This window comes from Heliangelus exortis, chromosome 9 (genome assembly GCF_036169615.1).
Source record: "Heliangelus exortis chromosome 9, bHelExo1.hap1, whole genome shotgun sequence".
Taxonomy (NCBI): Eukaryota; Metazoa; Chordata; class Aves; order Apodiformes; family Trochilidae; genus Heliangelus; species Heliangelus exortis.
In genome coordinates this window covers 7016481-7043323 of record NC_092430.1, presented here as the reverse complement: position 1 = coordinate 7043323, position 26843 = coordinate 7016481, and the positions used below count along the sequence as shown (strand labels likewise).

The following is a 26843-nucleotide window of genomic DNA, read 5'->3' as shown; positions in this document are numbered from 1 at the left end:
AGCTTGAGACTTAAAAATAATTAAACAGTTTGTTTGAGTGGCACGAGGACATAAGCATCTCACACTGACACTGAGAGTCTCCAAATGTGTTTAAAAACATACTTGAAATCAAAGTCTCGAAGGCCTTCCACACTTAACACAAGTAAAACATTACACTGAATCCAAGCCTAACTTGGCAAGGTGACTAAAGTACCACCTACATCTCCACAGGTCTTATGGAATAAAGGACTAAACTGCTTGAAAACAAACTTGCAAATTAACTTTGTCAGCAACTCATGAAAAAAATGTTCATTTTCTTCTGCATAATGCGAGTGGATTTCCCTTAATTTTTGCCTCAAATACACAGCTCCATAGCATGGTAATTACGGTGGCTGAGAGTAAAACCAGCAGTCTGCAGAGCATCACAGCTACCAGCAAACAAGGACATCCAAAGGGAGCATATCAACAAACACAACACAGGAAACTATTATCTGATTCAAGTAAGACCCTGCTTATGTCAAGAAAATGCTCATTAAGACATTGCTATATCAAGCAACACTGGGTAAATAAAGTCTTAGTCCCATTTTTAGCTTGCTTACTGAATTGAGTTGTGTATATTGGATTACTTAACACACCTTACACAGCTATGCAAAACCATTACAACACCATATAAAATAAACTTAATTGCAGCAGTGAGTGCAGGCACCTGAAGCACACGGCTTCTGCCAGCAGAGGTCTCCCGAGTGAGAAAGCCACAGAAAGAACAGCAAATAACCTTGAAAGAAATTAAGGTAACTGGTACAGATACTGTCAAAGCAAGAGAGCTGGTAGCAGGAGCTTTTATGGTAGTGGCATGAGGCATCACTTGATGGCAGAATTTAAGTCCTGATGGTGTGAACCTTCAGTGTCAGACAACAATGAGACAAGGTACCAAGCACAATTAAGAGGAAGAGATGGCTGCTGAGCAGGCTTTACTCAGGTAGGGTTAATGTTCTTCATAGTAGCTGGTATGGAGCTAGGCTTTGGATTTCTGCTGGAAGCAATATTAATAACACAGGGATGTTTTAGCAATTGCTCAGCAGTGTTTACACCGAGTCAAGGCCTTTTCTGCTTCTCACCTGACCAGCAAAAGAAGTTGGGAAGGGACAGAAGTGGGACAACCAGCTGGACCTAGAGCTGCAGCTCCAGGGGCACCTCAGTTTCCATATGTCCCTGGTACACACATGGACAGGTGCAGTGACACAAACTGCTGTTTGTTCTTCTGTTGTGCAAGATGCACACCAAATGTCTTAAAGGCCAAAGTAATTTCACTTAGGAAACAGAACACATACCTTCTTGAGATATTACTGAAGAAATCTTACTGATTTCTGACAACTTCAACAGAGACAAGATCAGGCCAAGGGCTTTTATGAAATAGAAGAGCTGAGAACGCAGTGTGCTGGATGAGCCCGTGTAATTGCACTGTCCTACACAAACTTAGATTGTTCTTAAGGTCTCCCCTGTGAATAATGCTTGATGTAATGCAATGAAATAACGTTGACAAGAAATCTATAATTCTACCTAATTTCCTTATACCTTATAGTTTAAGCAATAACTCATTTATCAGTAGAAAACAACCAGAGGTACCAGATGCCATGTGGCTAACACAGCACCAAAACCCCATTGGAATTAGTCATGGAATGATCACCACAATCGTATGATGGCACCACAGAAAAAAATTCCACAGTAAAACTGGTTCTGAGGTATACTTACTATGGTCACCTTGCAGCTGACAATATGCCTGGCTAAGAGGAAAAATGCTAATACACAGTTAATACAAGCAGTGCAATAGAACTCCAGAACAGGAATATGTAGCTCATTAATGTATTTAGGATGGCCGAAGAATTTTATATTGCATGCCAAGTTTTCAGTAAGAAATTCTATAAAATGAACACATCAGTTGCATTGATACACTTGCATCCTATCAGCCTCTGCAGTTTTAAATATATAGGAATAAAGGTCTTTCTTCAACCCTGTTTGTATAAAATTCTATTAATTATTACAGAACTTATAATGCTATATAGTTTCTGTAATTGATTCTGTATCAAGTCCAAGCAACTTCTATTGTCTGTCCTGCACTAGGACAATGCCTGTGTTTTGACCCATAAAAACAGTGTTCCCCTTATTATAGGCTAGAGCTCATTGTATGCAAAAAATGAGAAGCGGGATGTTTCAGGCATTTGTCTAAACTTATGCTAAAATCCTTATTTCAGAAATGTTCACCTCAACTGCCAAAACCAAAGATACTATATTACTGAAGGAAAATGTAAGCATATGATAGGTAAAGCATTTTAATGAGACTTAACCTTGCAATTCATTCTAAATTCTCTAGACAGTCTTCTTTAGTGCCTCAGGCAATTCTCAGAACTCAGAGATGAAAACAGAGAAAAATCACAGTTTAACTTGTAGATAGATCAGCACCAACTTTCTAGTAAGAAACATTGGATATTTAAAGAATCATCCTATTTGGGGATGAAGAATCGATTCATAACATTTAACAAAAATCTTATGGCAGCAGCAAGACTTCCCATTGTCACTATACCTTGCATCAAGCTGCAATCGTGTCTTTACTAGCCAAATGGGATTAGTTGTTGTGATCGCAGTGAAACCTAAAAACATTTAAACAGAAAAGTTAGATGTGATAGTATGACAAGAGCAACTGCATCTAAGATTGAAACACAGACAGTAAGGTACAGTGAATGCAAAAACTCGGACTATACTGATTTTTAGAAAGCACCCATTGTAGCCCTTTACTGATATTTTGTTGATCCATACAGCCAACAAACATTAAGCTTATTTTTTAATTTTGCATTGAGTAGCTTTGATTCCTAGGAAGAGACACCCCGTTTAAAATAAGCCAAATTATTCACATTTCTCTGCCTATCTATTAATACCAACCCTGTTTTGTTATCATGGAGCAGCAAAACTAGCTAGACTAATCCAATTTGGTAAACATATCAATAAGAATGCATTGCAGATATAACTATACCAATACCAATTTGAGATAGCATCAATTGAATTTGCTACCTGAAATACAATCCGAGTTTAAAAGCATGCAGACAGAATAAATACTACTTTTGGTGCAGTTACAAGGCATGTATTATTGTAAGTTAAGAGACCTTTTAATAATGAACTAGAAAGAGCAGTTAAATTTGATTTCTAATGTTGTATTTAGTACTCAAAGCAGAGATTGTTGGTTGGCCTACGAATACTTCTACAATCATCTGTGTGTTTAAATTGTTAAAGTAAATATTATGATTGCTAACTATCCAGATAGACAGCAACTGTCCAGGCTTACATGAGGGTTAAAGCTTTGATTTTCAGTACACTAAAGAAAAAGAAAAGGAGGAAAAATCGAAAAGGAAAACAGAAAAAAAAAAAATAAACAGAAAAGAAGTAAGAATCACTCTTACTTCTGCTCAACTGTGAAGAGAAAAAGAGCAGAGTGAAAGGCAGCTCTGAAAAATGTCTGCAGGAGAGAAGAGGAAAAGGGAGGAGCTGGAACATGGCCAGGCAAGAGATGATAAATTTAGACACTTGATTTCTAAGTGACACACATCACTTGTATATCACTACAAAGACATGCTGCCCTTTTGCAAGGGAATGGACTGGTGTTGTGGGAAAGCAACAAAGAGTTACCTTGTTCAGTGCATATCTGGTGCACAATACTTATACAACAAACAGGCTACTGATAAGTTTGTTTATGGAGATCATTAACAGCTTACATATATATGTATTTAGCAGAACTGCTTGCATACATGTTACTTCTGTTCAATGACAATCTAGGTTTACATTGCACACAAATGACTGCAATACTCAGAGAAATGCCAGAGGATCTTAACTGTTTTAGGGTTTGTTTTATCTCTGCTCCCAAATCTTAAATAGGCCATTATGATTTCCACTTCTGAAGATAAATTACAAGGTTTAGCAGCTACTAAGATTTATCTCGATTTCTGTGGCAAAACAGCAGAGCCATGTTAAAGATTTCAGTTTAATCTTCCAATTAGATTTTAAACTAACTCAAATCTCAACTAAAAAAACTTCCTGCAGTAGATAAAGGTTTGGCTTTGTTGGTTTTTTTTTTTTTAATACATTGATTTATTTATTCTTTTCTATGTCCAGGTACACATTTAGCCCTTCATAAAATGGAGTGAAATCCTAAGAAGCCAAAGTGTTTTGTATCTGCATTTCATGGAGGTAAAGAATTGTGTAAAAACCCAAAGCAGCAGGGAACTACTTTGCCATAACAAGGCACAGGATGTTTTAAAAGCATACCACATGTGCAAAAAAGGTTCTCTAGTTCAACCAGCCAGTCCTTCTGAACTGTCACTTAATGCCACAGAAACTTCAGATTGCAACAGCACCTGACCCTGGGCAAAACTAAACTGAGAGGAAACACTGACTTTTTTATTTCTTTATGCAAGCACTAGGAAACTTTTAATTTTATTTTAATCCAAATCAGAGTCTTCCCACACCTGTAGTGCAGCGAAGGGCACTAGGAATGCACAGGACTGAAAAGGCTTTGAAATAAGATGTGGAAAAAACTATGACCAACACATTTTCCAGGAAAGACTTTTCTTTAAAAAAATCAACTTAGTTCAAGTCTCCCTTAGTGCTTGATTACAAGTGAACAAGATTACAAAAAAATCACTTGCATCCCTGTTTAAGCTGCATGCTCTGGAATTTGGTTACTACTGGTCTGTATGTCACAGTGTTATCTATTCAGCCCTTTCTCCTTCATATTCAAGCCAAGAGTAGTCTGTGTATGTCCCACATCTGGAGCAAGAAACCCACAGATGTGATCCGAGGCAATGCTTGAGTGGCAGCAGTGACTGCTCACCAGCAGCCTGATCCTCCTAGTAGGCTCAGAAGACTGTATTGGAAATTGCCAGAGAAGGGAGACTGGCACAGGACACAGCCAGTTGTGTTTGAACTTGCACTCCCTGGGCTGCTCTAAAACACTGTTTAGCTCTGGCACCCCTACCAGTGGGATTAGACACTTCACAGAATAGCCAATTTTTTTCCCAAGGGATGCCATCATAAGCCTAGATCTAGGGACAGTTTGAACTAAAGCTTTCCAGTTCAAGAGCCTTTAATATTTCAGGTTTCAGGATGGAAAGACTACAGCTTGATTCTTACAGATAAAGTAGTACAGGCAGCTACTGTAAGAAACAAAAGACTTCAGTGATGCACCAAGGAAAGCACTCCAAAACATGAAACATGCCATTTGAGATTTTTTTTTTTTATAAACTTTCTCAACACAGAAAACTTGTAGCAAACATATTTGTTAAAAAATAAAGGTGAGGGGCTTTCAAAAGCTACCGTGAAACTCTAGCAGTTGTTTCCTTTTTTCCCATTTAGAAGTCTCAGTGAACCTTATAATGCCTGTCAATGTGCTGTATCCTCCAAAAAAGATTCCATATCCATTTAGAAGGGTAGATCAATTTGGCAATAGCAGAAAATTCTCTACTTTCCTAGGTTAACATTTTTTTCTATGAAATTGTATCCCAGTTACAGATGGAATGAATTCTCAATCTACTTTTTCAGCTGTACCAGCTATGACAGGTAAGATCCCAGGTATTCCTATTATGCATCATATTTCAAAGGTTAGGGCTGGGTTTTTTTTTTTAATCTCTAAGCCAATGTGAGTAATACAGACACATGTGAATATGGAATACTGAATTAAAAATCCAAGGTAGTAAAATGAAAACAAACCAAAAGAGAACAGAAAGAGACAGAAAGGAGATTATATACATATTAACAAAAAAAGCCAAACAAAAACAAAAAAACAAAAAAACAAATCAACAAAAAGAGGTCTTTGAAATAATGTGACAACACAGAATATCAGCTGCCACATTTTCATGGCAGCTCTGGGACACTGAAAAAACCAAAAGGCCTTATTTAACCCAGTAGGGACTTGTAATTAGGCAGAGCTAAATAAAGTAGTGGCTATCAGTGAAAGGCATCTTCCACCTTTCCCTGAACTGCACAGAAAAAAAAAGTAACTCTTCTCGGAGTTAAGAAACGATGTCTTTGCACAATGCAAGTTCAAGATAATCAAAGTGAATTCCCCTTATTCTGTTTATTTAATAGATATTACAAACCCAACGTGTGGTTCTTACACTAGAGGCTGCAAGAGACGCTCAGTTCAGTACTCACGAGGTTTAAGTTAGTCCATATTTCTGCAGGAAGTGACCTGCGGGTGGGGAGCATGAGATGACACGATCTCACTCTTTTCACGGGAGAAATGTACAGTAAATGCCTAAAATAGACACAGGCTTTTCTGTATCATAACAACAAGCAGTGACCTCATCAGACACATGTGTACAAATCGAATCCCATTGGAAGGATTTGTGAATTAGTTATTGGGAGATCTAACGGGTTTCAGGTAAAAGTTTAGGAAAAAAAAAGAAAGAAAAATAATCAGAACAGGCCACAGATATTAAAATAGTTGTGTAAAATGCACTGAGTACTGAAATTTCTGCTCATTTGCAGCAGTTCCATTTTACATCTTCAAATACTTACCTATATATTTAACTTAAAAGTGAACCCTCCTCCTTCCCCCACTCCCTCCCAAATATCATTAAAAAACCTAGCCTTGTCTTAGGACTGAAATGCAAAATAGATGCCTTATGAAATCAAATTTCTAATATCACTAATTAATGAACTAAATATGTGTTTTGTTATTAAGTAACTGTGTAGACACTACAAAAAAGTTACAAAAGAAGGGTATATCTCTGTAAGTAATAAAGTTGTCCCAATTCTTTTAATATAAAATAAAAATCTGTTTGGGTTGGTTTGCCAGTAGAGTTCTAGAAAGAACAGCAGTAGCAGACAAGGCAAAGCAGTTTCACAGATTTGCAACCAGGTTGTCTGAATGAGGCTATGATTATTAAATAGGCAAAACAAAAAGTCATACAGGAATCAAGCAGCTCATTCAGTTCAACTGAATTATTCTGTGGCAAAAAGAGGTTGAATAAGTGCAATGAGAAGGCAGATCTTATAGTAGATCCAAGAATTTAATCTGATTTTGAAATGTACCAAGATAAGCTATTTTAACATAAGCAAACACTCTAATTCTTGGGGTAAGCTTCAGATATATTCACTGTCCAAGTTTGCAAAGCGAGAAAAAGCAGTAAGCAAAAGGTTGCCAAGTACTCCTTCATGTCAATACACAGAATTTAAGTATGAAAGTGATGTGAACTGTAAGCTGGAAGCTAGCATATAGCAAGAGAAAAACATTAATTTCTAATTGCATAAGGCATCAGTTACTAATACCCAGTGTAATTCATCCTTCTTGGGATAAGACAAACTTACTAAAGGAATCTTAATAAAACCAGGTATATGTTTTATCTTAAGAAGGAAGAATCAGGACTAAATTCAAACAAATTATTGAAATACCGTATCTCAGATTGTCACTCCCCAAAATGTCATGCATATAAAATAATCCTCATTTAACTATTACATCAGTCTAGCCTGAGATATGTCTGTATTACCATACAGTACAAATATACAGTTAAGTGAAGTTCACTACTTACAAAAAATAGTGACAGATTAGGTTTGTTTGTTTTTTTGTTTTTTTGGTTTTTTTCTCTCCTCATTACTGTATTTTGCAACCTACAGGAAAAGCTTTAAGTGCAAACACCACCTCATACTCATTAGGTACTGGAAACTTTTAAGTAACAGAAAGGTCACATCCAAAAAAACCAACATCCCTCATTTAAGACTGAGTTACTCAATTCCATACTGAAAGCAAAGGCAGCTGCAAAAGAAAACCCAATACTGATTATTTTTTGCTAATTATTAGCAGTGTTTATCTAGGTTGCCAAATCTGAAATCTTAAGCTCCAAAGCAAATGTTACAGTGATCTGTGTTAACCTGTTTAAGACAGCCAATAAAGAGCTCACATTCAATCTTTTCCCTGTTACTTGGCCATTTCCTTAAGTTGATTTGCATCATAAAGCAATACAAACCTTGCAGGTAAAACTGTTAATAGCTGGTTTAAGTGCATTTTCTGAAATATATTAGAATTATAAAAACAAGGTTAGCACGTTCCCAAGAAAACACCATTGATTTTATATATAGTCCTTTTCACATAAATCAGAACACTGATCATCAAGAAATTATTTGTCTAAGAACCTTCTTTTAAAAGTCTTCCAGAGACTGTATGACAGTGCCAAGACACTTCAAGGGAAGAAGTTGTGACCTGTAGTATGAACCTGCACTGGACATCCAGCTCCACTGGCTATATGGCTTAGAAATAAACTGCATAACTAGCTAAGTATTGAGAAAAGTAACAGCCATTAAAGTTGTGCAATATTAAACTTGCGTATTAATGTAAAAAAGGCTACCAGCAATTAAGGCTCAAATACATTTACCCCAGCCTCCTGCAGTCATAAGGACAAATGAGTAATACCAACCTTCTGGAAGAGACACAGGTTAAGAAGCAGACACAGAATTCCTTGATAAACTACAATCTGTGTCTGCAAGCACTTGGGAAGCATCACAACAGCACAACTCCATACATGCCCTTTTCCCCCCAGAATTAGGCCAGAAACTTCCAAAGCAACAGTCTGAACCATCATTTGTCTGCAGCACCACACAAGTTATACAGAGATGGTATTAACTGAGGATAGACTTCTTTCTATTTCTCATACTTCCCCTTCCCACAGAATTTACAGAAATGTTTTATACCCTCGACAAAGAGCTGAAGACAATTCCTTTTTCTTGGAGCAATTAAGTGATTAGGAGGAGCTTTTCATGAAAACCCTTCCATCCCATGCTGTTCGCCTACAACCAAAACACATTTCTAGGTGATAAAAAATAATGCATCATCTTAGCACCTTGTTTTGCCCATTTAAGATAAAACTGTTCCCCTTCTCACAGAAGAAGAAAGCCTGCCACCTCTTGCTAGAGATGAACATTAGTGTGTTACTTAAAGTTATCATCAATTAAATTTTCTATGCTACGTAACAATTTCATTGTATCAGATTATACCAAGTATTAAATTGAAAACTAATCCTGTTCATCATTCTGACATGAACTTTGAAGGACCATTCGAGATTGCTAGTACTCACATTATATATATATATACACACTGTAAAATCTGAATCATAAAACTGTCAGGACTCATCTGTGTCTATGGTCTATATAGAAAAAAAGCAACCTGAATTTTTTTGTGTGTGTAGGAAAGACACAGGCAGCAACATGTAAAGTGCTGCCAGCCCAAGTTTTGATTTCCCCAGCACAAGTCCTTAACTCAGCTCTTTTCACTCCCCTTGTTAATGGTAACAAAGCACAGAACATACAAATCAAGCAAGAAACATTGGTAGCCACTAAAATACAAAGTACAGAATAGGAATTTATTTCCAGAGATTAAGTAGGAAAACTACAGAAAACTGCTCTTCCATGTCACTTCAGTGGTAGAGCAAACTTCAGAGACTGACATTTGAACAAAGGAAGCAATGTTACACATAATTTAGACAAATGTCTACAGGTATATTTCAGAAAGAAAAAATAAATCCAATAAAGTAAGCTGTAATAGAAAGTGACGAAAAAACCCCCAAAACAAACACCACAGATTAAGAAGCATTAAATCAGAGTTCAGTGCACATTCTTCATACCATGCAGAGCAAAATTACTGTTTTGAAAGTTTTCATTTCACATCTCACAAATACAATTAAAAAAGAAGGCATGCAACTTTTCCTAGAAAAGACCATTCACACACACATATACACAGAGTTAAATGTCTTCATTAACACCTAAGTACAAAGTTTCATACATATATTTTCCAGATAGTGTCTTTCATGAGGCCAAATATAGCCACTACAAAAAGGTTTTTCAATCACTGAACATTTTTTGTTGTTTTCCACATTTATTGCCACCTCCTATTTGTAGATATGACCGTAGAATGAAGCTAAAAAGTTAAAGATCCTTACCTGCCACACCAGCTGAAATCATGTGTACCTGGATTGAATCTGGACTGAAAATATTGTTCAACTTTTCCTTGCAGTTTGAGTAAGCAGCAAAATATATTGCTCTAGAATTAGAACAAGACCCAGGTTATGTTATGTTTTATGTGCCAATGAGCAGTGCCATTAACTTCACTAACGCAAGTATAAAGAACATAAAGAATAAATCTTGAATAACACTGGGGCTATCCTAAGGAAAAAAAAAACCCAAAACCAAACAACACAAAAACCCACAACGATTTAAAAACTTGTTCTTGGACAAAAGCTCCAGCTAACTGTTAGTAAGGAGAAGTACAGATAAGTAATTAGAAATATGGCAGTGTTTTTGTGACACCAGGAAGTTCAGCCAGGAAAGCAACCACACACTGCTCAACTGAGGATTCAAGTTAGAGTATTCTATATTGCTTGAATAATAGATGATCAAATTTGTTACAATGGACCTTAACTCACTTCAATTGTAGTTTAAAGAGAGCTACAACGTACACAGCTTTTTAGTTCTAAACTAAACAGCACACTTAATATTTGAGATGCAAATATTGACAACTTGTGGTTTTGTTTTATAACTTGTAGGTATAAATATTTAAATTTTAAATATGGCAACAGTTGTGAAGCTGCTATCCACATTTTGATTCTTTAGTTCTGTAACTGGAAGACAGATTTTTTTTCTATTAATAGACCACAACAAATTAGCAAACTTGTGTTTTATTCAAGTCTGAGCTAGTATCAAAACAAAGCTAGACATAGAAGTCTGTATGCCAACACAATCTACTATGAAAAAGGCTTGTTTTCATTCATGAAAGCTAAAAAAATTACTTTAAGCTTATCTAAAAATCACCTTAAGGTTACAACTCAGTCTCTTTAAACTTGCACAACCAAGAAAAAAAAAAAATGAACATGCAAGTTTTCGTGAACATAAGATTAACCACACTAGCTGTGCAAACATGTTTTTATTATAAAAAAGATAAAGTGCTTGCTTCATGGGTGTAATTTCTAAAATGGAATCTGAGCTCAGGTAAGTATACTGGACATGTTATGAAACATGCTTCTCTACAGCTTATTTAAACAAAGAGCTGCTGTTAAAACCACTTAGCTAATGCTTAATTGAAATGAAGAACTGAATGGAGACCAAGTCAGCTGGAGGGAAATGAGGATGTGCTTATTTATACAACTCCACACATTATATCAAGTAGACATTTTTATTAGTGGGGAGGGAGAAAACCAGCTAAGTTCACCTGGGGAGGAAGGGAATTAGAAGATTTAACATCACCTTTGCTGAAAAGAAGTATTTGCAATTGAGAGTATTTTTCATTAAGGACAGTCACTTATAAAATGGAACCCATTGCCAGATAAAAATTAGCTGTTGAAAAGGTAGTAATCAAAAAACCAGACCAGACTGGACTATCCCAAGTCCAGGCTCTGCAGACTGGGAAGTGCCGATACCCCAACAGGTATCAGGACCAAAGAAAGCTACTGGAATTGCTTCAGCTTCTCCAAATAGCAATGCTAAATTACAGAGCAGAAAATACCTTATGTATTCTCAATTACTTAAGTAAAATCTAAAAGTACTCCAATGACTAAATTATGGTTTTCTCTTATTCATGCACAAGACCTACAGAACAACACCCCGAGTAACAGACACAGAAATGCTGAATGGAAAGCCTCATTTAATTACGTTTTCTAGAATAATTCAAAAACTTTAAACCAGAAATGTTAAGATACTCTCTAAATGGGTGTACAGGAGACAGCAAGGTGTTGTCTTCAGGCAAATGGAAAAAAAAAACAGGGCACTATGTCAAAAAAGACTAAAACATTTATGGAATATATAGTTTCCACATAAAGACTCATCTCTCAAAGAAAATAGAAGGGAATATAAATGTGTCAGAAAAGTACTTAACTTATCAAGGATTAAGTAGTTATATTAGCTTTACACAGCTTTGTTTCCATACTCTTCAATGTTCTCCTATTTTTGGACAGGATTTAGGCTAATGCTTGTATGTAAAGTTCAGTTCAAACTCTGGTATAATCTGCACCTCACTCTGACCACCAGCTGAGTAGCTACAGTATTTGTGCTGACGCAGAGCAATATCACTGCCAATTAGAGCAGATTTACATCCTCATCCTTTGGACTCTCTGACACTGCCCCAGTGCCTTTTGGAGTCTATCCCACTGCTGGATCTGCTTTCTCTGGGACAGATAAGCATGTCATCCTACCCAGTCTTGCCCTTTTTGATTCATTTTCAGGATGGTCTTCCTGCTGCAGGGGGACAGTAGTGTGTGCTTCACCAGAATTCAGGAAGACAGACCCAGGGTTTTGAGGCTATGGTCCCACAATCACTTCCTGAACATGATGGATCAACTGAAAAGTAAATCTACCTTTGTTTTCAAAGGTGCAAACTCTTTTGTATGTGCAACTCCTTAAGCATTTTCCTTCTTAACTGGGTAAAACTCTGCATAAGGGACAGCATGCAATACAAATATAGAGGCACAAAGGATGACAAAAGGTGAGATAGTGCAGGGTTGTGGGACTGGAGCTACAGAATATGGGAGTGGCTTGGTTTCTCAGACACAAACTTCCCCAGAAGCAAAGGTTATTTGTTAAGGATTTACAACTGCAGCTGCAAAACTCACTTCAAATAAAACTCAAACCCCCTAAATAAGAAATGGCAACCTAAACTTATTCAAAATTATTTCATTTACTGTACACATTTGTACATACCTGGAAGGAGCAACGCCTACTAAATTTGGACCCAGCCCTCTAAAGAGAGAGCGAGGACCTTCCTTTTGCAGAATCATCCTGCAAAACAAGAAAGTGACAATATTGTAACATAATCAAAAGCAGGGAATGCTCTGTCCACCATAACTACATGGTTTTAAGCTTTACTCTGCGTAAATCTTTGATAACTGACAGCAGTGCTGACTACAAAAAATTAGTCATTTCCCAAGAACTGACAAAATCAAATTCCATTATTGCTTGTCATGACACAGAAATCCAGGAACTAAATGCAGAAGTAAAGCCTTATGATGTCAATACAGACTTACCTCAAAGCTAGGAACACATACACCGATGAAGTTATCTGTCATTAGGAAGTTTAAGAAAGCCTCCTCTTACCAAGCAGAAAATACTTAACATGGAAATGTTCACAAACCTACAGGTTGCAGATTTTTCAGGAGGCAAAAATATTTTTCTATTCTACATCCTTTTATCATTTTTTGGCTCCTAATGTTTGGAAACATTTTAGGGTTGGAGGGACAGGGGCTGAAAGGCAAAACGGGAGAGATGCTTACAAAGATAATTTGCTTTCCAGAGAACAGCTCAGGAAGATGTTAGCTCTACTCCTTATTGTACCCAGCTTTGCAATCTCCTCAAAAAGACAAACAACCTCAACATGGTTTTGCATGTTCTACCATGGTTTGATTCTAAAAGACTCCTAATAGTACACTGCTACATGTCAGAAGTTAAAGCAAAGAGTTTTTTCAAAGTCCTGCCTTCCTCATCCCCAGAAACAATTTAAATCTACTACACATTCAACTTCAAACCGGTTCTTAGCTTTATTCTTTCTGGAAGATAGAGAGATTATTTTGACTACAGTAAAAGAAAACAGAAAACACTGACTTGAGAAGTGACCCTTCCCTGAGGCCAGCATAGATTCCCTCCTAGCTTTTCTGAACTGCTGCTTCTGTGCTCTTACCCAAGCTCTTCTGCTGGGCAGTGGAGCAAGAGGTTTTCCTTTGACTCATTACAGAAAAGAGTCTTAACCTCCTCATGCAAGGTAAGTCACTTAAGTTTGTGATTCACTGAAAAGAAGTGTTATCCAGGCAAAGAGTCACAGCCACAGTTCAGGCCTAACATTTTGTAGAATCAGTCCACTATAAACACAGCTCTGGAAAGACTGTTTGGGTGGCAGAGGGGTGTTACCTTCCATCTTTGGGGGATTTACGGAGAAACATAGGGATATAAGCAGCACGCAGAGACCTCCAACGAGGCAGGACTAGTAATTAAGTGTTTGGAATACCTATACCCTATTCTGGCTTTTAGAAACATTTGAAAACCATTATGTAGCAAGGTAAACTGGAACAGCAAGCCGATATCCATTAATACTGTTTTAGTGAAATCAATCTGGCCAACAATCTAGATGTTAATCAGACAAGCTATTTTAAAAAGTATGGTAGGACATGGGAGGAAAAACAAGGACTGCTTGCATGCCATCACTGCAAACTGCTCTAGTAATTGCTTCAGAACCAGAATTAAAGTTAATTCTTAACTACAACTACTTGTCTAGATGTTGCAAAACAGAACTCTGTTTTCATTGATTTAGAAACACTGGCCAATACACACAAATAGTTCCCCTGTATATTTCTTTATCAAAGACATATGCAAGTTAATACAAGTAAACTACTAAATAAAGCAAACTACTCTTGTATAAATGGCTATTTTGTCCAGCATTTACTATTACAGCAAACAGGTAAAAGCCATCTATAGCACTGAGGAAGAAATTCTGACATAATTTGCCTGATTCACTCTGCTTTTTGACTGAGTATTGTCAGCCTTGCAGCACTGCACTGAACTTTGTGTAAGAACAGACAACCAAACCCTGACACTTACAAGTCAGAAAATATCAAGTATAAAAGCATGATAGTGACAGAAAGATGCAGTCTGATTTGTCTCTTTCTCCAAGTAAAGAGCATTAAACAAGAGAAAATGGCCTTAGGTTGTGCCAAGGGAAGTTTAGATTGAATATTAGGAAAACCTTATTCACCACAAGGGTTGTCAGGCACTAGAATGGGCTGCCCAGGGCAATGGCAGAATCACCTCCCCTGGATGTATTTAAATGATACACAGATGCAGTGCTGAGGGACATGGTCTAGTGGTGACCTTAGTAATGTGGGGTTAATGCTTGAACTTGATTATATTAAAGATTTTTTTTCCAACCAAGATGATTCTAAATTTCTATGATTTCCCCACTAAGCATCCTTAAGCCTCTTCAGCAAGAATAATTATGTCCTGCAACTACATTTTTTTATTGCCACAATCCATCGCCATGTCATATGGTTGGGCTTTTTTCCTATTTACTGTATTTAAAAAACTTGAAGCCCAGAAAAGGTGCTTGGCAACTCTTGTTTGACACTGACCAGGAAGAAAATGCATCTAAGTGAAGGAAAAAAGAAGCAGAAGATACACATTGATGTTTTACAGATAAACAAACATGTCTAAGAAGCAAACTTAAAAAAAAAAAAACGCACATGCCCAATAAAAAACCCCATAACCAAAAAAAAAAACCCTCAACAAACCCCCCCCAACAAGGTAAACAAACCCTAGCAATGACATTTGTAGTGGATTACCTCTACCTAAATCTGAATTTGCTTCGCAAGGAGAACGTTATTTTAGGTTTTTAATACTATGTTTGAAGCACAGCAGGCTTCTAGCAGAAGGGCAAATGAAACAAACATCTGTTTATCCTACTGTGCATGAAGATACATTTCTAAATGGAAGATAAATTTGTAACCAAAGATAAAGGGAAGAAGGAAAAGGGCTCAGTTTCCATCAGGGGAAGCCATTAAGGCAAATGCTTTGGACAAAGCTCTCCCCCTTGCCACAATATTAGTTCTTTGGGTAAAACCTCAGTTATGCAAATTCTATCCTCCGACCAGATCAAGCCTAAATCCTGTGCTGCAGCTGATGGAAGAGGTTCTCTACAAACTACTTGTCACTGACTAATTTAGATGATAGGGATTAGAAGATAAGGATAGAAAAATTTAGAAGATATGGAAACAAAGTGGTCTGAGTACTATAAACTCCTTTCCAAAACAAAAAGCAGTAGCAGGTCCTTTCTGGAGAAAAACTCACCTAATTCCAAAATACCAAAAGTACCTCCTCTTAAGTGATAAGCTTGAGTCCTTCAGACTAAACAGCTTTCCTGCTGGCTACTGAAAATCTCAAGCAGTGGTGGCAAGGAGACAAATGGCAGTCCCAGTTCAGTGAAGGGCTATGCAAACAAAATGCCCCAGATCATGGCAAAACCTGACCCTACTGATCTCTGGATGATCTTTAAGGTCTCTTCCAACCTAAACCATTCTATGATTCTATGAAAATACAGAATGTCATCTCAGGGTAGCACCATGACAGATTTAAGGTCCAATCTTTCATACAGATCTGTCCAACACATCTGTCTTCTCCTCCTGCCTCCTCAACATGAGCCAAAACCAAAGAGGTACACTTACTTCAAACAATGGAGAGGTCCAGGGGAAACTCTAGTAACTCTGTTGACACTAGCACCATTCACAGTGTTCAGATGGACTTCAGAGATGTAGAGAGTCACAGAGGAGGACTGCAAACGTGTTTTCACAACTTCTAGTGGACATGTCAGAATTGCACCAACAGTACCTCCACATCTGCATAAAGAAATACAAACATCACACTTTCACATGAATAAAAATCCTGAAGGACATATTCACATGTAATTAACATCAAACACAATGCAGTAGAATTGCAAAAGGTGAAGAAACAACTGGTCCATGTGTGACCATACTGTAGTGACTTGTCCTTGGAGGCAAGCAAACTGAAGTCACTTTCTTAACCCCATACCACGGAATGAAAATATAAACAGACAAAAATAAAGTTCCCAAAGTAGCAAAGGTGCACAGTCTTCAGTACATTTTGTTCAAATCTATTCTAGAAAGTAGCTCAGTATCTGAAATGTTTAACTTCTTATGCTAAATTTTAACTTTTTTTTTTTTAGTGCTCCGTGTGCTCCTGACCATAAGCAAGGTGCCAAAAATTCTTAAGGATAGAAGAGGTTTATGCATTACACACACAGGGCTATACATAAAAACTGGTAAAAACTGTGGTGTTACAATTCAATTACATTAAGATACTTAGGGAGACATCTTCATAACTCCATGTGTATTTTGGACATTGTACTGTGTGAAAGAAGCAATTCTGAGTGTTTCTCAAGTTCTACCCATTACAAAAAGACAGATTAGGTGATGTAGAGTATAACCTGGGAAGACAAAAAAGCTCCAAGTGGCTAACCAGGTGAAGACATGCAGGTTTTGCTTCAGTCTGCCATGCATTTCTGTGAGCAAGCCAAGGCAAGCTGAGCATGACTTGAGCTGACAGTGGTTACTCCCATCCTGCTCAAGCAGAACACAGCCAAGAGCACACTGCCTTCTCAGTTATGCTCAGAGGATTCTTCTGGTGCTTGTTGATTTATTAATACTTACATTTCTATATATTTAACTATGATCACACAGCCTCTGAGAGAAAAAAATACCAAATCCAGAAATTCTGATTACAAAGACAAACCAGATCCCTTGACATTGCCATTGAAAAAAAAAAAAAAAAAACAAAAAAACCATAAAAAACCAACCAACCAAACAACCTGCTTCCTTCAAACCTTTTCTATAATCAGTTCTCTTAACTTTGCCAAATACTCGTCCTAGAATTATGATCAGGACACTGCATGCAACCTTTTAAAAAACAAAAAACCCTGTATTTAAATTTGGATATTAATTAATGTTACTAACAACTAAATGTGAAATCTACTAACACACAAATTCAGTTTGTACTAAACTCTAAAGGGCCCAGCATTCATCTCTCTCATGCAACAACTACAGTTGGTGTGCGATTCTGACATTATTATTATTAGTTACTTTCTTGTAAAATGACAGGCTCACCCCCCCCAAAATCTTTAAAAGGCAGTAATATTTGGTCAGTAGTACTTTTAAAACAATGTCATCTAAAATGCAAAGGAGAGTTCATTACGTAGGAAATAACAGCTAAGACTCAAGTTCTTTTACCCATTTTCAGAAGAAGGCAGCTTTTAGTTTGCTGACTACCTTACACTGCAGAGAACAGCAGAAATCATGGTATGTTTGCAAAGCACCCTAAAACTAATCTGTTTGTACAAATTAAACTGACAGTACCAAAGAGCTGCAAATTAGGATAATGTTGGATGATATTCAATTAATGCTCCATTTAAACCTACTGACCTAGAAGTACCCTATTACTATGCCTAAAGGCAGCTTGTCCCACCTCTAACTCCAAGATTAGACTTGGAGAATAGCATGTTTAAAACACCTCTGAATGAGCAATTCACTTGCTCACTCTTCTAATTGTAAGCTATAGATAACCTTTTTTAAAAAGAAGAGTGTGCTAATACTTATTTTAGCCAATGTTGGAAGCAGTAGGACCCTGTAACATGTGAGGTACATAATATGAATACCACGGGAGAACCACAGGTATCCCACCCTCAAAGCTCAAGACAGAGCTTTAGAGCTCAAGCATCTTCAAGAGAGACAGCAAGGTGCCATGTTTCCTGCAGTCCAACAGCAGACCCTGCTGTATGGCAACATAACCTGTGCAGCAAATGCAGGACGTTGGCTTTAGAGTTTATTGCCTTTCTTACAGCCCCTCTGTTTCTGAGCCCCTGGAGTCTACTCCCTTTAAGATCTTTCTACATTTGATTTCAGACAGGTTAAATGAGGGGTTGTTTTCAAGCAACAGTAACAGCAAGAGAAGGCACACGGTATGGTTTATATTAGAGATAAAAACTGTGGAAGGGGTAAGAAAAGATGTGTTGTATTCTTCTTGGCATGCATTCTTCACCACTTGGAATTTGTAGCCTTTAATGCTTCTGGCTCCACAGCTACATTGCACTGGAAAATTTTTCCAAAGTTGAAGATCTGACAGTGTGATGGAGCTTTATCTTGCATGCTCTCCTGCACCACAACCACCTCACCACACATGATGCCTGACTGGAAACACCAAGTCCCTCACACCACAGATGGGTCACAATTACTTCATTCAGCAGTTTATTACCAGGTTACTAGAGAAGAGGGCACACACGGCTACTTATTTTTAGGTAAGCCTACAGCAAGCACTGAGCAGTGATACCCAACTGGTGTAAGAGCAGCCAGCACTACTCTTGCATGCAAAAGGAAGCAGCTGATCACCTGCCCTCCCTTTAGGAACTGTGCACCCTTTATCCTGACAATCTTCTGCCATTGAAGTCATTTCAAACACACAGCACTCTTGGGAGATTCTTACTGTTGTGTTGTTGGGTGCTTTGTTTTCTTTAAAAACTTTAGGATGTGTCAACAGAATCTGAGGATAGTTTGAACATCTTCCACTAACTAATGATAGTTTTGATTAAAATTGTCCTCTAACAAGATCTCAAATGCCTACTTAAAAATGAAGACAGCAGACAATTTTTCTAGTGCTATGTGGTTCTGTATTCCTCACAAATAAGCCTTTGCAAAATCCCCAATTTCTACATCTGTCAGAATGTAATACCCCCTCAGTCTTCAAAAAGCCCCATACAATCAGGAACTGCAAGAGTGAAAGAAAAAGCACCCATATATTGAGGAACTAGACCATTCTCGGTAGTCACAAGATCCACAAGTTCACACAAGAGTGTGAACTGAACTGCTAAATCAAAGAATAACCCAGGAACTACACTGATTTATCTAGGTCACTGATCCTCAAGGTAAACATTACAAGGCCTGACAAAAATCTGTTTATGAGAAACTGTCAGCAAACATAGCTTGCAGGTAAACAAAAAAGAGAGACAATTCAATAACAATGCGCCCTGTAAAAATAAGCAACTTCTAAGCAGCACACCAGCTGTTCTGGCCCCAGCATCAGCGACAGTGTATTTTACTTAAAAATATATTTCTGGCCTTGCTTATTTAACAAACTACCAGAAATACTGTGATGGAGACAGCTACTTCTTCGTGCTCCAAGTCCTGGTAGGCCATTAGCAACCAAGCACCAGTTCCAGCTTAGCAAAAGCCTTCTCTAAATTGTCAGCACCCTGCTGCCACCATTCCTGCTACTCTTCTCACAGGCTCAATTTCAGAGGAGGTGTTTTGTTTATTTGCTTCTTAGTTTGTGGCTTAACACAGATTGAGTAGTATAGTTTAGGAAAATATTTTTTAATATTTAGAAAGTTAGATTCTTCTCCTAAATAACACAGGTGGCATTTCTGGCACTTAAAGTTCTGTTATCTAAAACCAGTTTCACCTGGTTGACTGAAGTTTCTGGGTCTGAATGTTCATGGGAGTTTCTAATGAATGCCCTTTAGAAGACCACTTGCTCATATTACCCATCCTAAAATGGACATTTGTCTCTAATCAATGTTTAGAACAAACCTTTTTCAGCTTTGCCAAGTGAGTATAAGAAACACTTGCAAAGCTGACTTTCCATCAGAAACACCTGATCATACAAGGCCATGAGACTTCACCCACAGGTCCCAAGTAATTTGAAGGGAAAAATAGCAAGAGCAGGTAAGTCCACAAAAATAGACTTAGAACAACAAGAGTTAAAATTAAAACCAGGAACTTGTCTACTTGACATTTCTTGGACACAACAATCTAGGAAGATGACAATGCTCTCCTAAACTGCAGGTTATTCCAAAGACCACCCATAAAAAACCCCACCAACTGCTCTTAATTAATCCCTAATGTGCATTGAGAAGCCCAGCACCTCACAGGTGATGTTTATCCTCATAGGACAAACAGAAACAAACCTGGAACTCTCTGGGCTTTAGACTCTGCTAGCAACTCAACACAGATACAGTACTGGAAACCATTTCCCCAGGTAAATCTTGAATATTTCTGCAAGAAAAGAAATATACACATGCTTCAAAAACCTAATCCTGTTTGGCATTCAAATCCCAGGTTTTACTTCCAAAGATAGCTGTACAAGAAGACCTTATTATTGCAAGTTGAGGGTACCTAGTAAGGACTTTTGTCCAGAGTACAGTAGCTTCTACTATCTCCATACACCTCTGCAAGTAACAGCAGAGACAGCTGCTGCTCTCAGCTGAGTGTTTCAGCTTCAGCCACTGGACTGAATGCCACATAGAAATGCTCCAAAGCAGATTAATATTCCCAGTACCAGGGTCACCTGACCTAGAATTGAAACTGTCAGTGCAAGCACAAAACTTTTATTCCTTCAGGTAATTCCATATTTTATCCAAACAGTGGAGACGACATAGTGCTAGTCTCAGATGCACCTTCCACAGTATATGTAACTACAGCCTCAAAGCCTTAAAGATAACCTTTGACCCTGTTATCTTGAGTCTACATTCACTCAGTATTTTACCAGCTCTTTCTCTTTCCTCTATGAAAATGAAAGTTCCACACATATCCTGGCCGCTAAAAGAAGCAATGAGAAAACTGAATTCAAAACTCCATCAAAAGAAACAAACCCCAACCCATTTGCCAGCTGAACACCTCATGATCTCTTCATTGCTTACTCCAAATCTATCAGCAATTTCACAGAGTTGTCTTGCAACATATGAAAACTTAGAGGTCTGAATATTGAGTTTATAACACCCCACTTTTGAGGCTATTTAGGGGCTTTAGCAGAGTCAACTTTCTGAAACAGCAATAATGCATCTCATTAATCCTGAATTTTCAGTGTTTTCCTGTTATTATACTGCTAAAATTGTATTTCCATCATGAGTATTAATATGACACCCAGCAGTACTGGCAGCCAGAAGAAAATTAAGCTCCTTACTCCTTATTCTTTGCCGAAACCTAGAAAGAGTAAGTTGAACTAGCAACCTTAAACTAAAAATACTAATCAAACTTGTTATTTCTAATTAACAGTGTAAGACCAAAATTTCCCAAATGTGACATTTTTCCTGCTTTCTTTTTTAAGTTTCTATTTGCAAGCACAGCAAAGCAGGATCACTAGGTTCCATAATCCAAAACAAACACCAGCATGTAGAGTTTAGTTCTCTTAGGAACTAGGGTAAATAAATATTTACAATGATATCTGTATAAATAAAACCAGCTGAAAACAGTCATTCAGAACGAAACCTGAGAAACATACCAGCTTCAGAGTTTCTCAAGACCTGAGAGTAATTTTCAAGCAACTTAGTAACCTCATGGAACAAAACCCAAGCTCCTCAGTGCTTTAAACAAACACTGTCTTGTTCCCATAGATGAGTATTTGAACACAAAAATAACCTGAAGCTTGGACAGGAAGGTCTAAAACTTTCATGTACGCCTTACAACAGGAACAACTCATTCTGCAAGTCATCCAGGGTTATGGCAGGAATGTATTTCAGGGTAGAGGAGGGTCCAGGTGTTTGGCAACTCAGTTATGGCTCAAATTTTTCCTTTTCTGAAACAGTGTACAAAAGCCCTCATCATCGCAGTATCTGCTACATTATTAACTAATACCTTAAATCAAAACCCCAAGGGATCTTTCACCTCCTGCTTTTCAACAATGTCTGATCTTTCTGAAGAATTCAAACATTTATCTTAACTTTATTTTCTGAGTCTCAGCTATTGCAGCCACTAAGGACCTCTGTCAGATAGTGTGATTTAAATTACAGATCAATTTGAAATCATTCTATAACCAGGACAGATAACCAGACTCTTTCCTACACTATTAGATGAGAAAATACCCACCTTATAGCAAGAAACACCAAGAGTAAAGATTTAAGAAGCAACTCTGAGAACTCTCCTAACCACCTAACTCAAAAGGGTCCCTTCCTTTTGCTGAGGAAGCAAATCCCATGCCCTGATGGCAGTTTGTATGATTCAGAATTAGTCATAAGCTTTCTGAAAATGAAGAATAAATCTGGAAATTATTTCTGCAGCCAACACTTGAATTTTGATTCAAAGTACCAATTAGAATTGCAAGGAGGTACTTCCAAAACATATTAATCTTCTGTGTGAAGTAAAATATTAAAGTCTTTTACTACTTTTTTTGTTTTAGTCTACAAACTAGAAAAGTTGGTAACTATGAAACTTACATATTTGAATTAAAATGTTCAATATTACCATCACGTTTTCTACACTGAAAACAGTTGCTATTTGAATAGATGGAAAAAATGGAAGAGAAGCAAAAAAAAAAATCTACAGTTTGACTCCTGAAATGACAAAGTTCTGATCAGTGCAACAACTAAAATTTGAGGGGAGGGGACTGCATGTAAAAGAAGTTGTTCTTTGTTGATGTATTGTCTAATGCATGAACTTGCCTAGCAAAATAATTTATATGAGCTTAATTTTCTAGAAAAAATAAACCACTTCAATGACAGTTCTAGAAACTACATGGAAGCTTCTCCAAAGTGAGTGGCTTTTTATACTTGAGTTAGGTTTTCTATCAAAAAACACTTACTGTGCTTACAATTAACAGGGAGCTATGAAACAAAGATGGGGTTCTTAAAAATAAAGCTATTTGAGTAAAAATTACTTTAGGGAAAAAAAGCAACTGCTAAGTGCTGAGTAATTCCCTCACCACTCCCTAAAGGCCAGCACTGCTAGCAGAGTCTATCAAATATGTTGAAAAGGAATAAGAATGCAGAGACAGTAAAAGACAAATGAGGGGAAAATAAACATGAGAAAATGAAACTACCTCCCAGCATGAACTTGTAATGGCCCAGAAGTACTGCAGTTTGACAGCTGTTGCTGAATTGGTCATAAAAAAAGTAGGCAGCCAGAGAAAAATCCCAGGATGGCCCCACCTACATTATTAAACCAGCAATGTCATTAGTCACAGTACCATTACAGGCAGCAGGAACTGAAGCCTGAACTTGGACATTACAAAGAAAAGGTAAGCAGACTGAGATAGTTGTGTTATTTCCATAGTGTCAAGTAAAACCTAAAGGAAAACAAAGCTTTCTTCCTTTAGAAGTTTCGCTGAAGACTAAAGATCACTCGGGTAGCCCACTATCCTCACAAAGAAGTCATGAGATGACCCTGAATAACTTTTCCACTGGTAATGTGACCAAATACACACTGCTAACTGCTGAACTATGGTTACATGAAGCATGTGGGTGGCACGTGAGGAAATGGCATTATATAACCCTTGACCAAAGTAGCTAGCAGCTAACTGTAGACTTCTGGGCAAAAAAATAGAAATAAGTAAGTTTAACTGAGCAGTCTTCACACGCTATTAAGTTTCAGCTCCTGATGCACAATTACAGTAACCTCCTGTGCAGTGCTAAGGCAGCATTGCTTCTACTGCTTTACCGAATGTTTAAAAGGATGTGAAGTCCGAAGAAGTACTCACTACTACATCTCCCATCTCCTGTTGCAGAAGTCCCCTCCTTTTAAACAGTACCAGAAATTAGGGGGGTGAAAAAGCACCCATAAAAGCAGTAAATCAGATGCATAACACTGGGAAGCTGCTAAGTGTGGCAGAAGAGGAGTGTTCATGTGTACCCAACTTACCAAACCTGCTCAGAGTAAACACTACATTATTCTTCCACCTCTGCCCAGAGACAGGTCATTTTGCCAAATGGAAATCCAAGCTTCAATCTCTCAATAGATGCAAAGTATGTTCTCAATGACTCTCCTGCATCTGTACAGCCATGCTCACTATACAAATACACTTCTTTAAGTAAGCCAAACAAGAGCTCCAGCTTTTTTTTCTAAGCTCGGTGCCCTCTTTCCTCTCTATACCTGGAGGAACCACAGGCTGTGAAGCCACATACATCTCAAGCATTACAAAGTTTTAAAAACTAAGACGCAGTAGCAACTGCAAAGATACAAGTTACCTCAAACCTAACCAAGGCTTCAAGGCCACACCTTTACTTCTAGCTACATTGTTTCCTCCGACTTCCCTTTTCTTGAGTGGGAAGCTGCATGACCAGGTCAGGCCACACAACCTACAAACAGTACACACCAGAGCGTTGAAAAGCATTCAAGTCAGCCAGGGGCCTTTTGACACTCACATTGGCAGCTCCTCACTCCTAAGCTGCAGAGGGGACAGGCACGCTGGGCAGCCCCTCTGAGGCAAGGGGGGAGCTCATGCACAGAGGGCTCAGAGCGTTTCTACACGGAAACAGCAGATAAGGGGCAAACTCCTGGAATGGCAACCAGAAGGAACGGGGTATTTTAAAGGGCAACCTTCACCCCCGCTCCCCTTCGGGCCCACGTACCACCCGCATGATGTCTGTGACAAGAGCCAAGCCCCGGGAGCGGGCCTGGCAGGAGCGGGCCCGCGGGGCCTGCCCGGGGAGCGGGAGCTGCGCACAGGAATGGGCCCGAGGCGCGCAGCCGCCCCGGGGCAGGCCCGGAATAGCCGTAGGGCACCAGAGGGAAAGCGGCGCACCCGGAGCTCCTCAGGGGAGGGCCCCTCTGTCTCTTCTCCCGACGCCCCCTCAGGCACAGAGGAGGAGCAGGAGCCTCTCGCAGCGCTCCCGGGGATCCTGTGCTGCCCCCACCACGTCCACCCCACGCCGCACTGAGGCCCTCGGGACGCCGCCCGGCAGCCACTCGAGGCCAGGGCCCAGCCCCTGGCTCCTGCACCAGCGAGCCAAGCGGTGATGGAAGAACTGGGCACGGGAGGCAGGACCCCCGCAGCCCTGGAAAAGAGGAACGAGAAAGCCCCTCGGGAGCCATTTCCGGGGTTACGGCCATGAGGGCGGGGGGAGCGGCAGGGCGGCACCCACCATGCGCCCCACGGACCGGGGGTGACGGAGAAGGGAGAAAGGGGGTCGGGCAGCTCCTGACAGCACGAGCGGAAAGTCCGGGGCCGGTACCGCGCCTGCTCTAACACCAGAGATAGGGGAGGAGGCTTCACCTACCCGCCGGCGAAGAGGTGCACCAGGGTGTCCCTCTGGCTCATCCTCGCCGCCTGAGCCCGGGCGGGACGGAGCTTGGGAGCGGTGCCGGGCGCCGCTGTCGCGCGCTGGGCCCGGCCGCTGCGCGCCGCGCGCCGCTCCGCATAAATACGCAGGGCGGTCGCGCGCCTTCCTGCGCCGGCTGGGCGGGGGCGAGCGGCGCGCGGGGAGGGGCGGGGACTTCCTCATGAATATGCAACGAGGCCCTCCCGGAGTAAACAGAGGCCGCGATTGGCTGACGGCGTGTGACGTCACCCTGGCGCCCAGGTTCTTAGCCTGGGAGCTGCGCCTGTTCCTTCCCCGCTATGGGGGGAGTCGCGGACTTGGGGTGCTCCTCTCCTGCTCTGCCTTAGGCTCTGCTCCGGGGTCCTGAGGGAAGCGTCACCTTTGAGGCCTTCTTTGCCTTCTGGTCTTTTTTTCTGTGGGGTTTTATTCGTTACTTGCGTGGCCCACAGCCTGGGAGTGCTGCTGGCTTCGCTCCTGAGTTGCGGGTTGAGCCTGAGGGAAGGCTTTGTGTCCTGCAGCTGGAGAAGCGGTGGGGAAAGAGACCTGGAAAAGAATATTCTCAGCATCCCAAAGCAGTAGTGTTAGCAAGGCTTGTTGTGGCCTTACTTTGTTTTCTTTTGGCTTTACATTAGAGGTCATATCCATCCTGAAGCAATGTGTCTCCTCATAGACACATGACCCACACATGACTCCTTGGGAGTCTTTTTGAAGTGAGTACCATGCCTCATGGGATTACTTTTTTTTTCCTTTTTCTTTCTTTTTTTTTTTCCTTTTTCTTTTTTTTCTCCTTTTTCTTTTTCCTTTTTCTTTTTTTTCCCTTTTCTTTTTTTTTTTTTCCTTTTTCCTTTTTCTTTTTTTTCCCTTTTCTTTTTTCTCCTTTTTTTCCTTTTTCTATCTTCTTTCCTTTTTCTTTTTCTTTTCTTTTTCTTTTTTTTTTTCTTCCTTTATACATGGGTAAGAAAAAGTAAATAGTGTTTCACAGTGAAGTTCTTAATGTTATATATAAAATTGTTGTCCCAGTCAACAATCTGATAACCTAAGCACCCAAAAGCAAACTAATGATTAGCTATAATCTTCTTGAATGTCTCTATAATGAAGATAGAAATTTTCCAAAATATAAGCAGGTAGTTCTTAATATTTCGGCAGTTTTTAATCTTTATTAATATAATAACCTTGCATTACAAAGTTGACTTTTCTTAAAGCAAAAAAATCCTCCGTGAAGGTGAGGTCATGTGGAGAGCACAAACCAGAAATATAATCTGAT

The 26843-nt window shown here is 39.1% G+C and overlaps 1 protein-coding gene across 1 annotated transcript in view; it reads right to left on the bottom strand.

Moving 5' to 3' along the window:
* The window catches only part of SLC25A36 (solute carrier family 25 member 36), a 31101-nt gene extending 5390 nt beyond the window's left edge, over window positions 1-25711 (bottom strand). Inside the window, exons 1-5 of the mRNA XM_071751828.1 lie at window positions 25538-25711; window positions 16209-16379; window positions 12706-12783; window positions 9957-10057; window positions 2561-2627 (exon numbers count right to left, since the gene is read on the bottom strand). Of these exons, the coding sequence (XP_071607929.1) occupies window positions 2561-2627; window positions 9957-10057; window positions 12706-12783; window positions 16209-16379; window positions 25538-25578 (458 nt within the window). The 5' untranslated portion in view covers window positions 25579-25711. The remainder of the gene's footprint in view (window positions 1-2560; window positions 2628-9956; window positions 10058-12705; window positions 12784-16208; window positions 16380-25537) is intronic.
* Between the last annotated feature and the right edge of the window lie 1132 nt (window positions 25712-26843).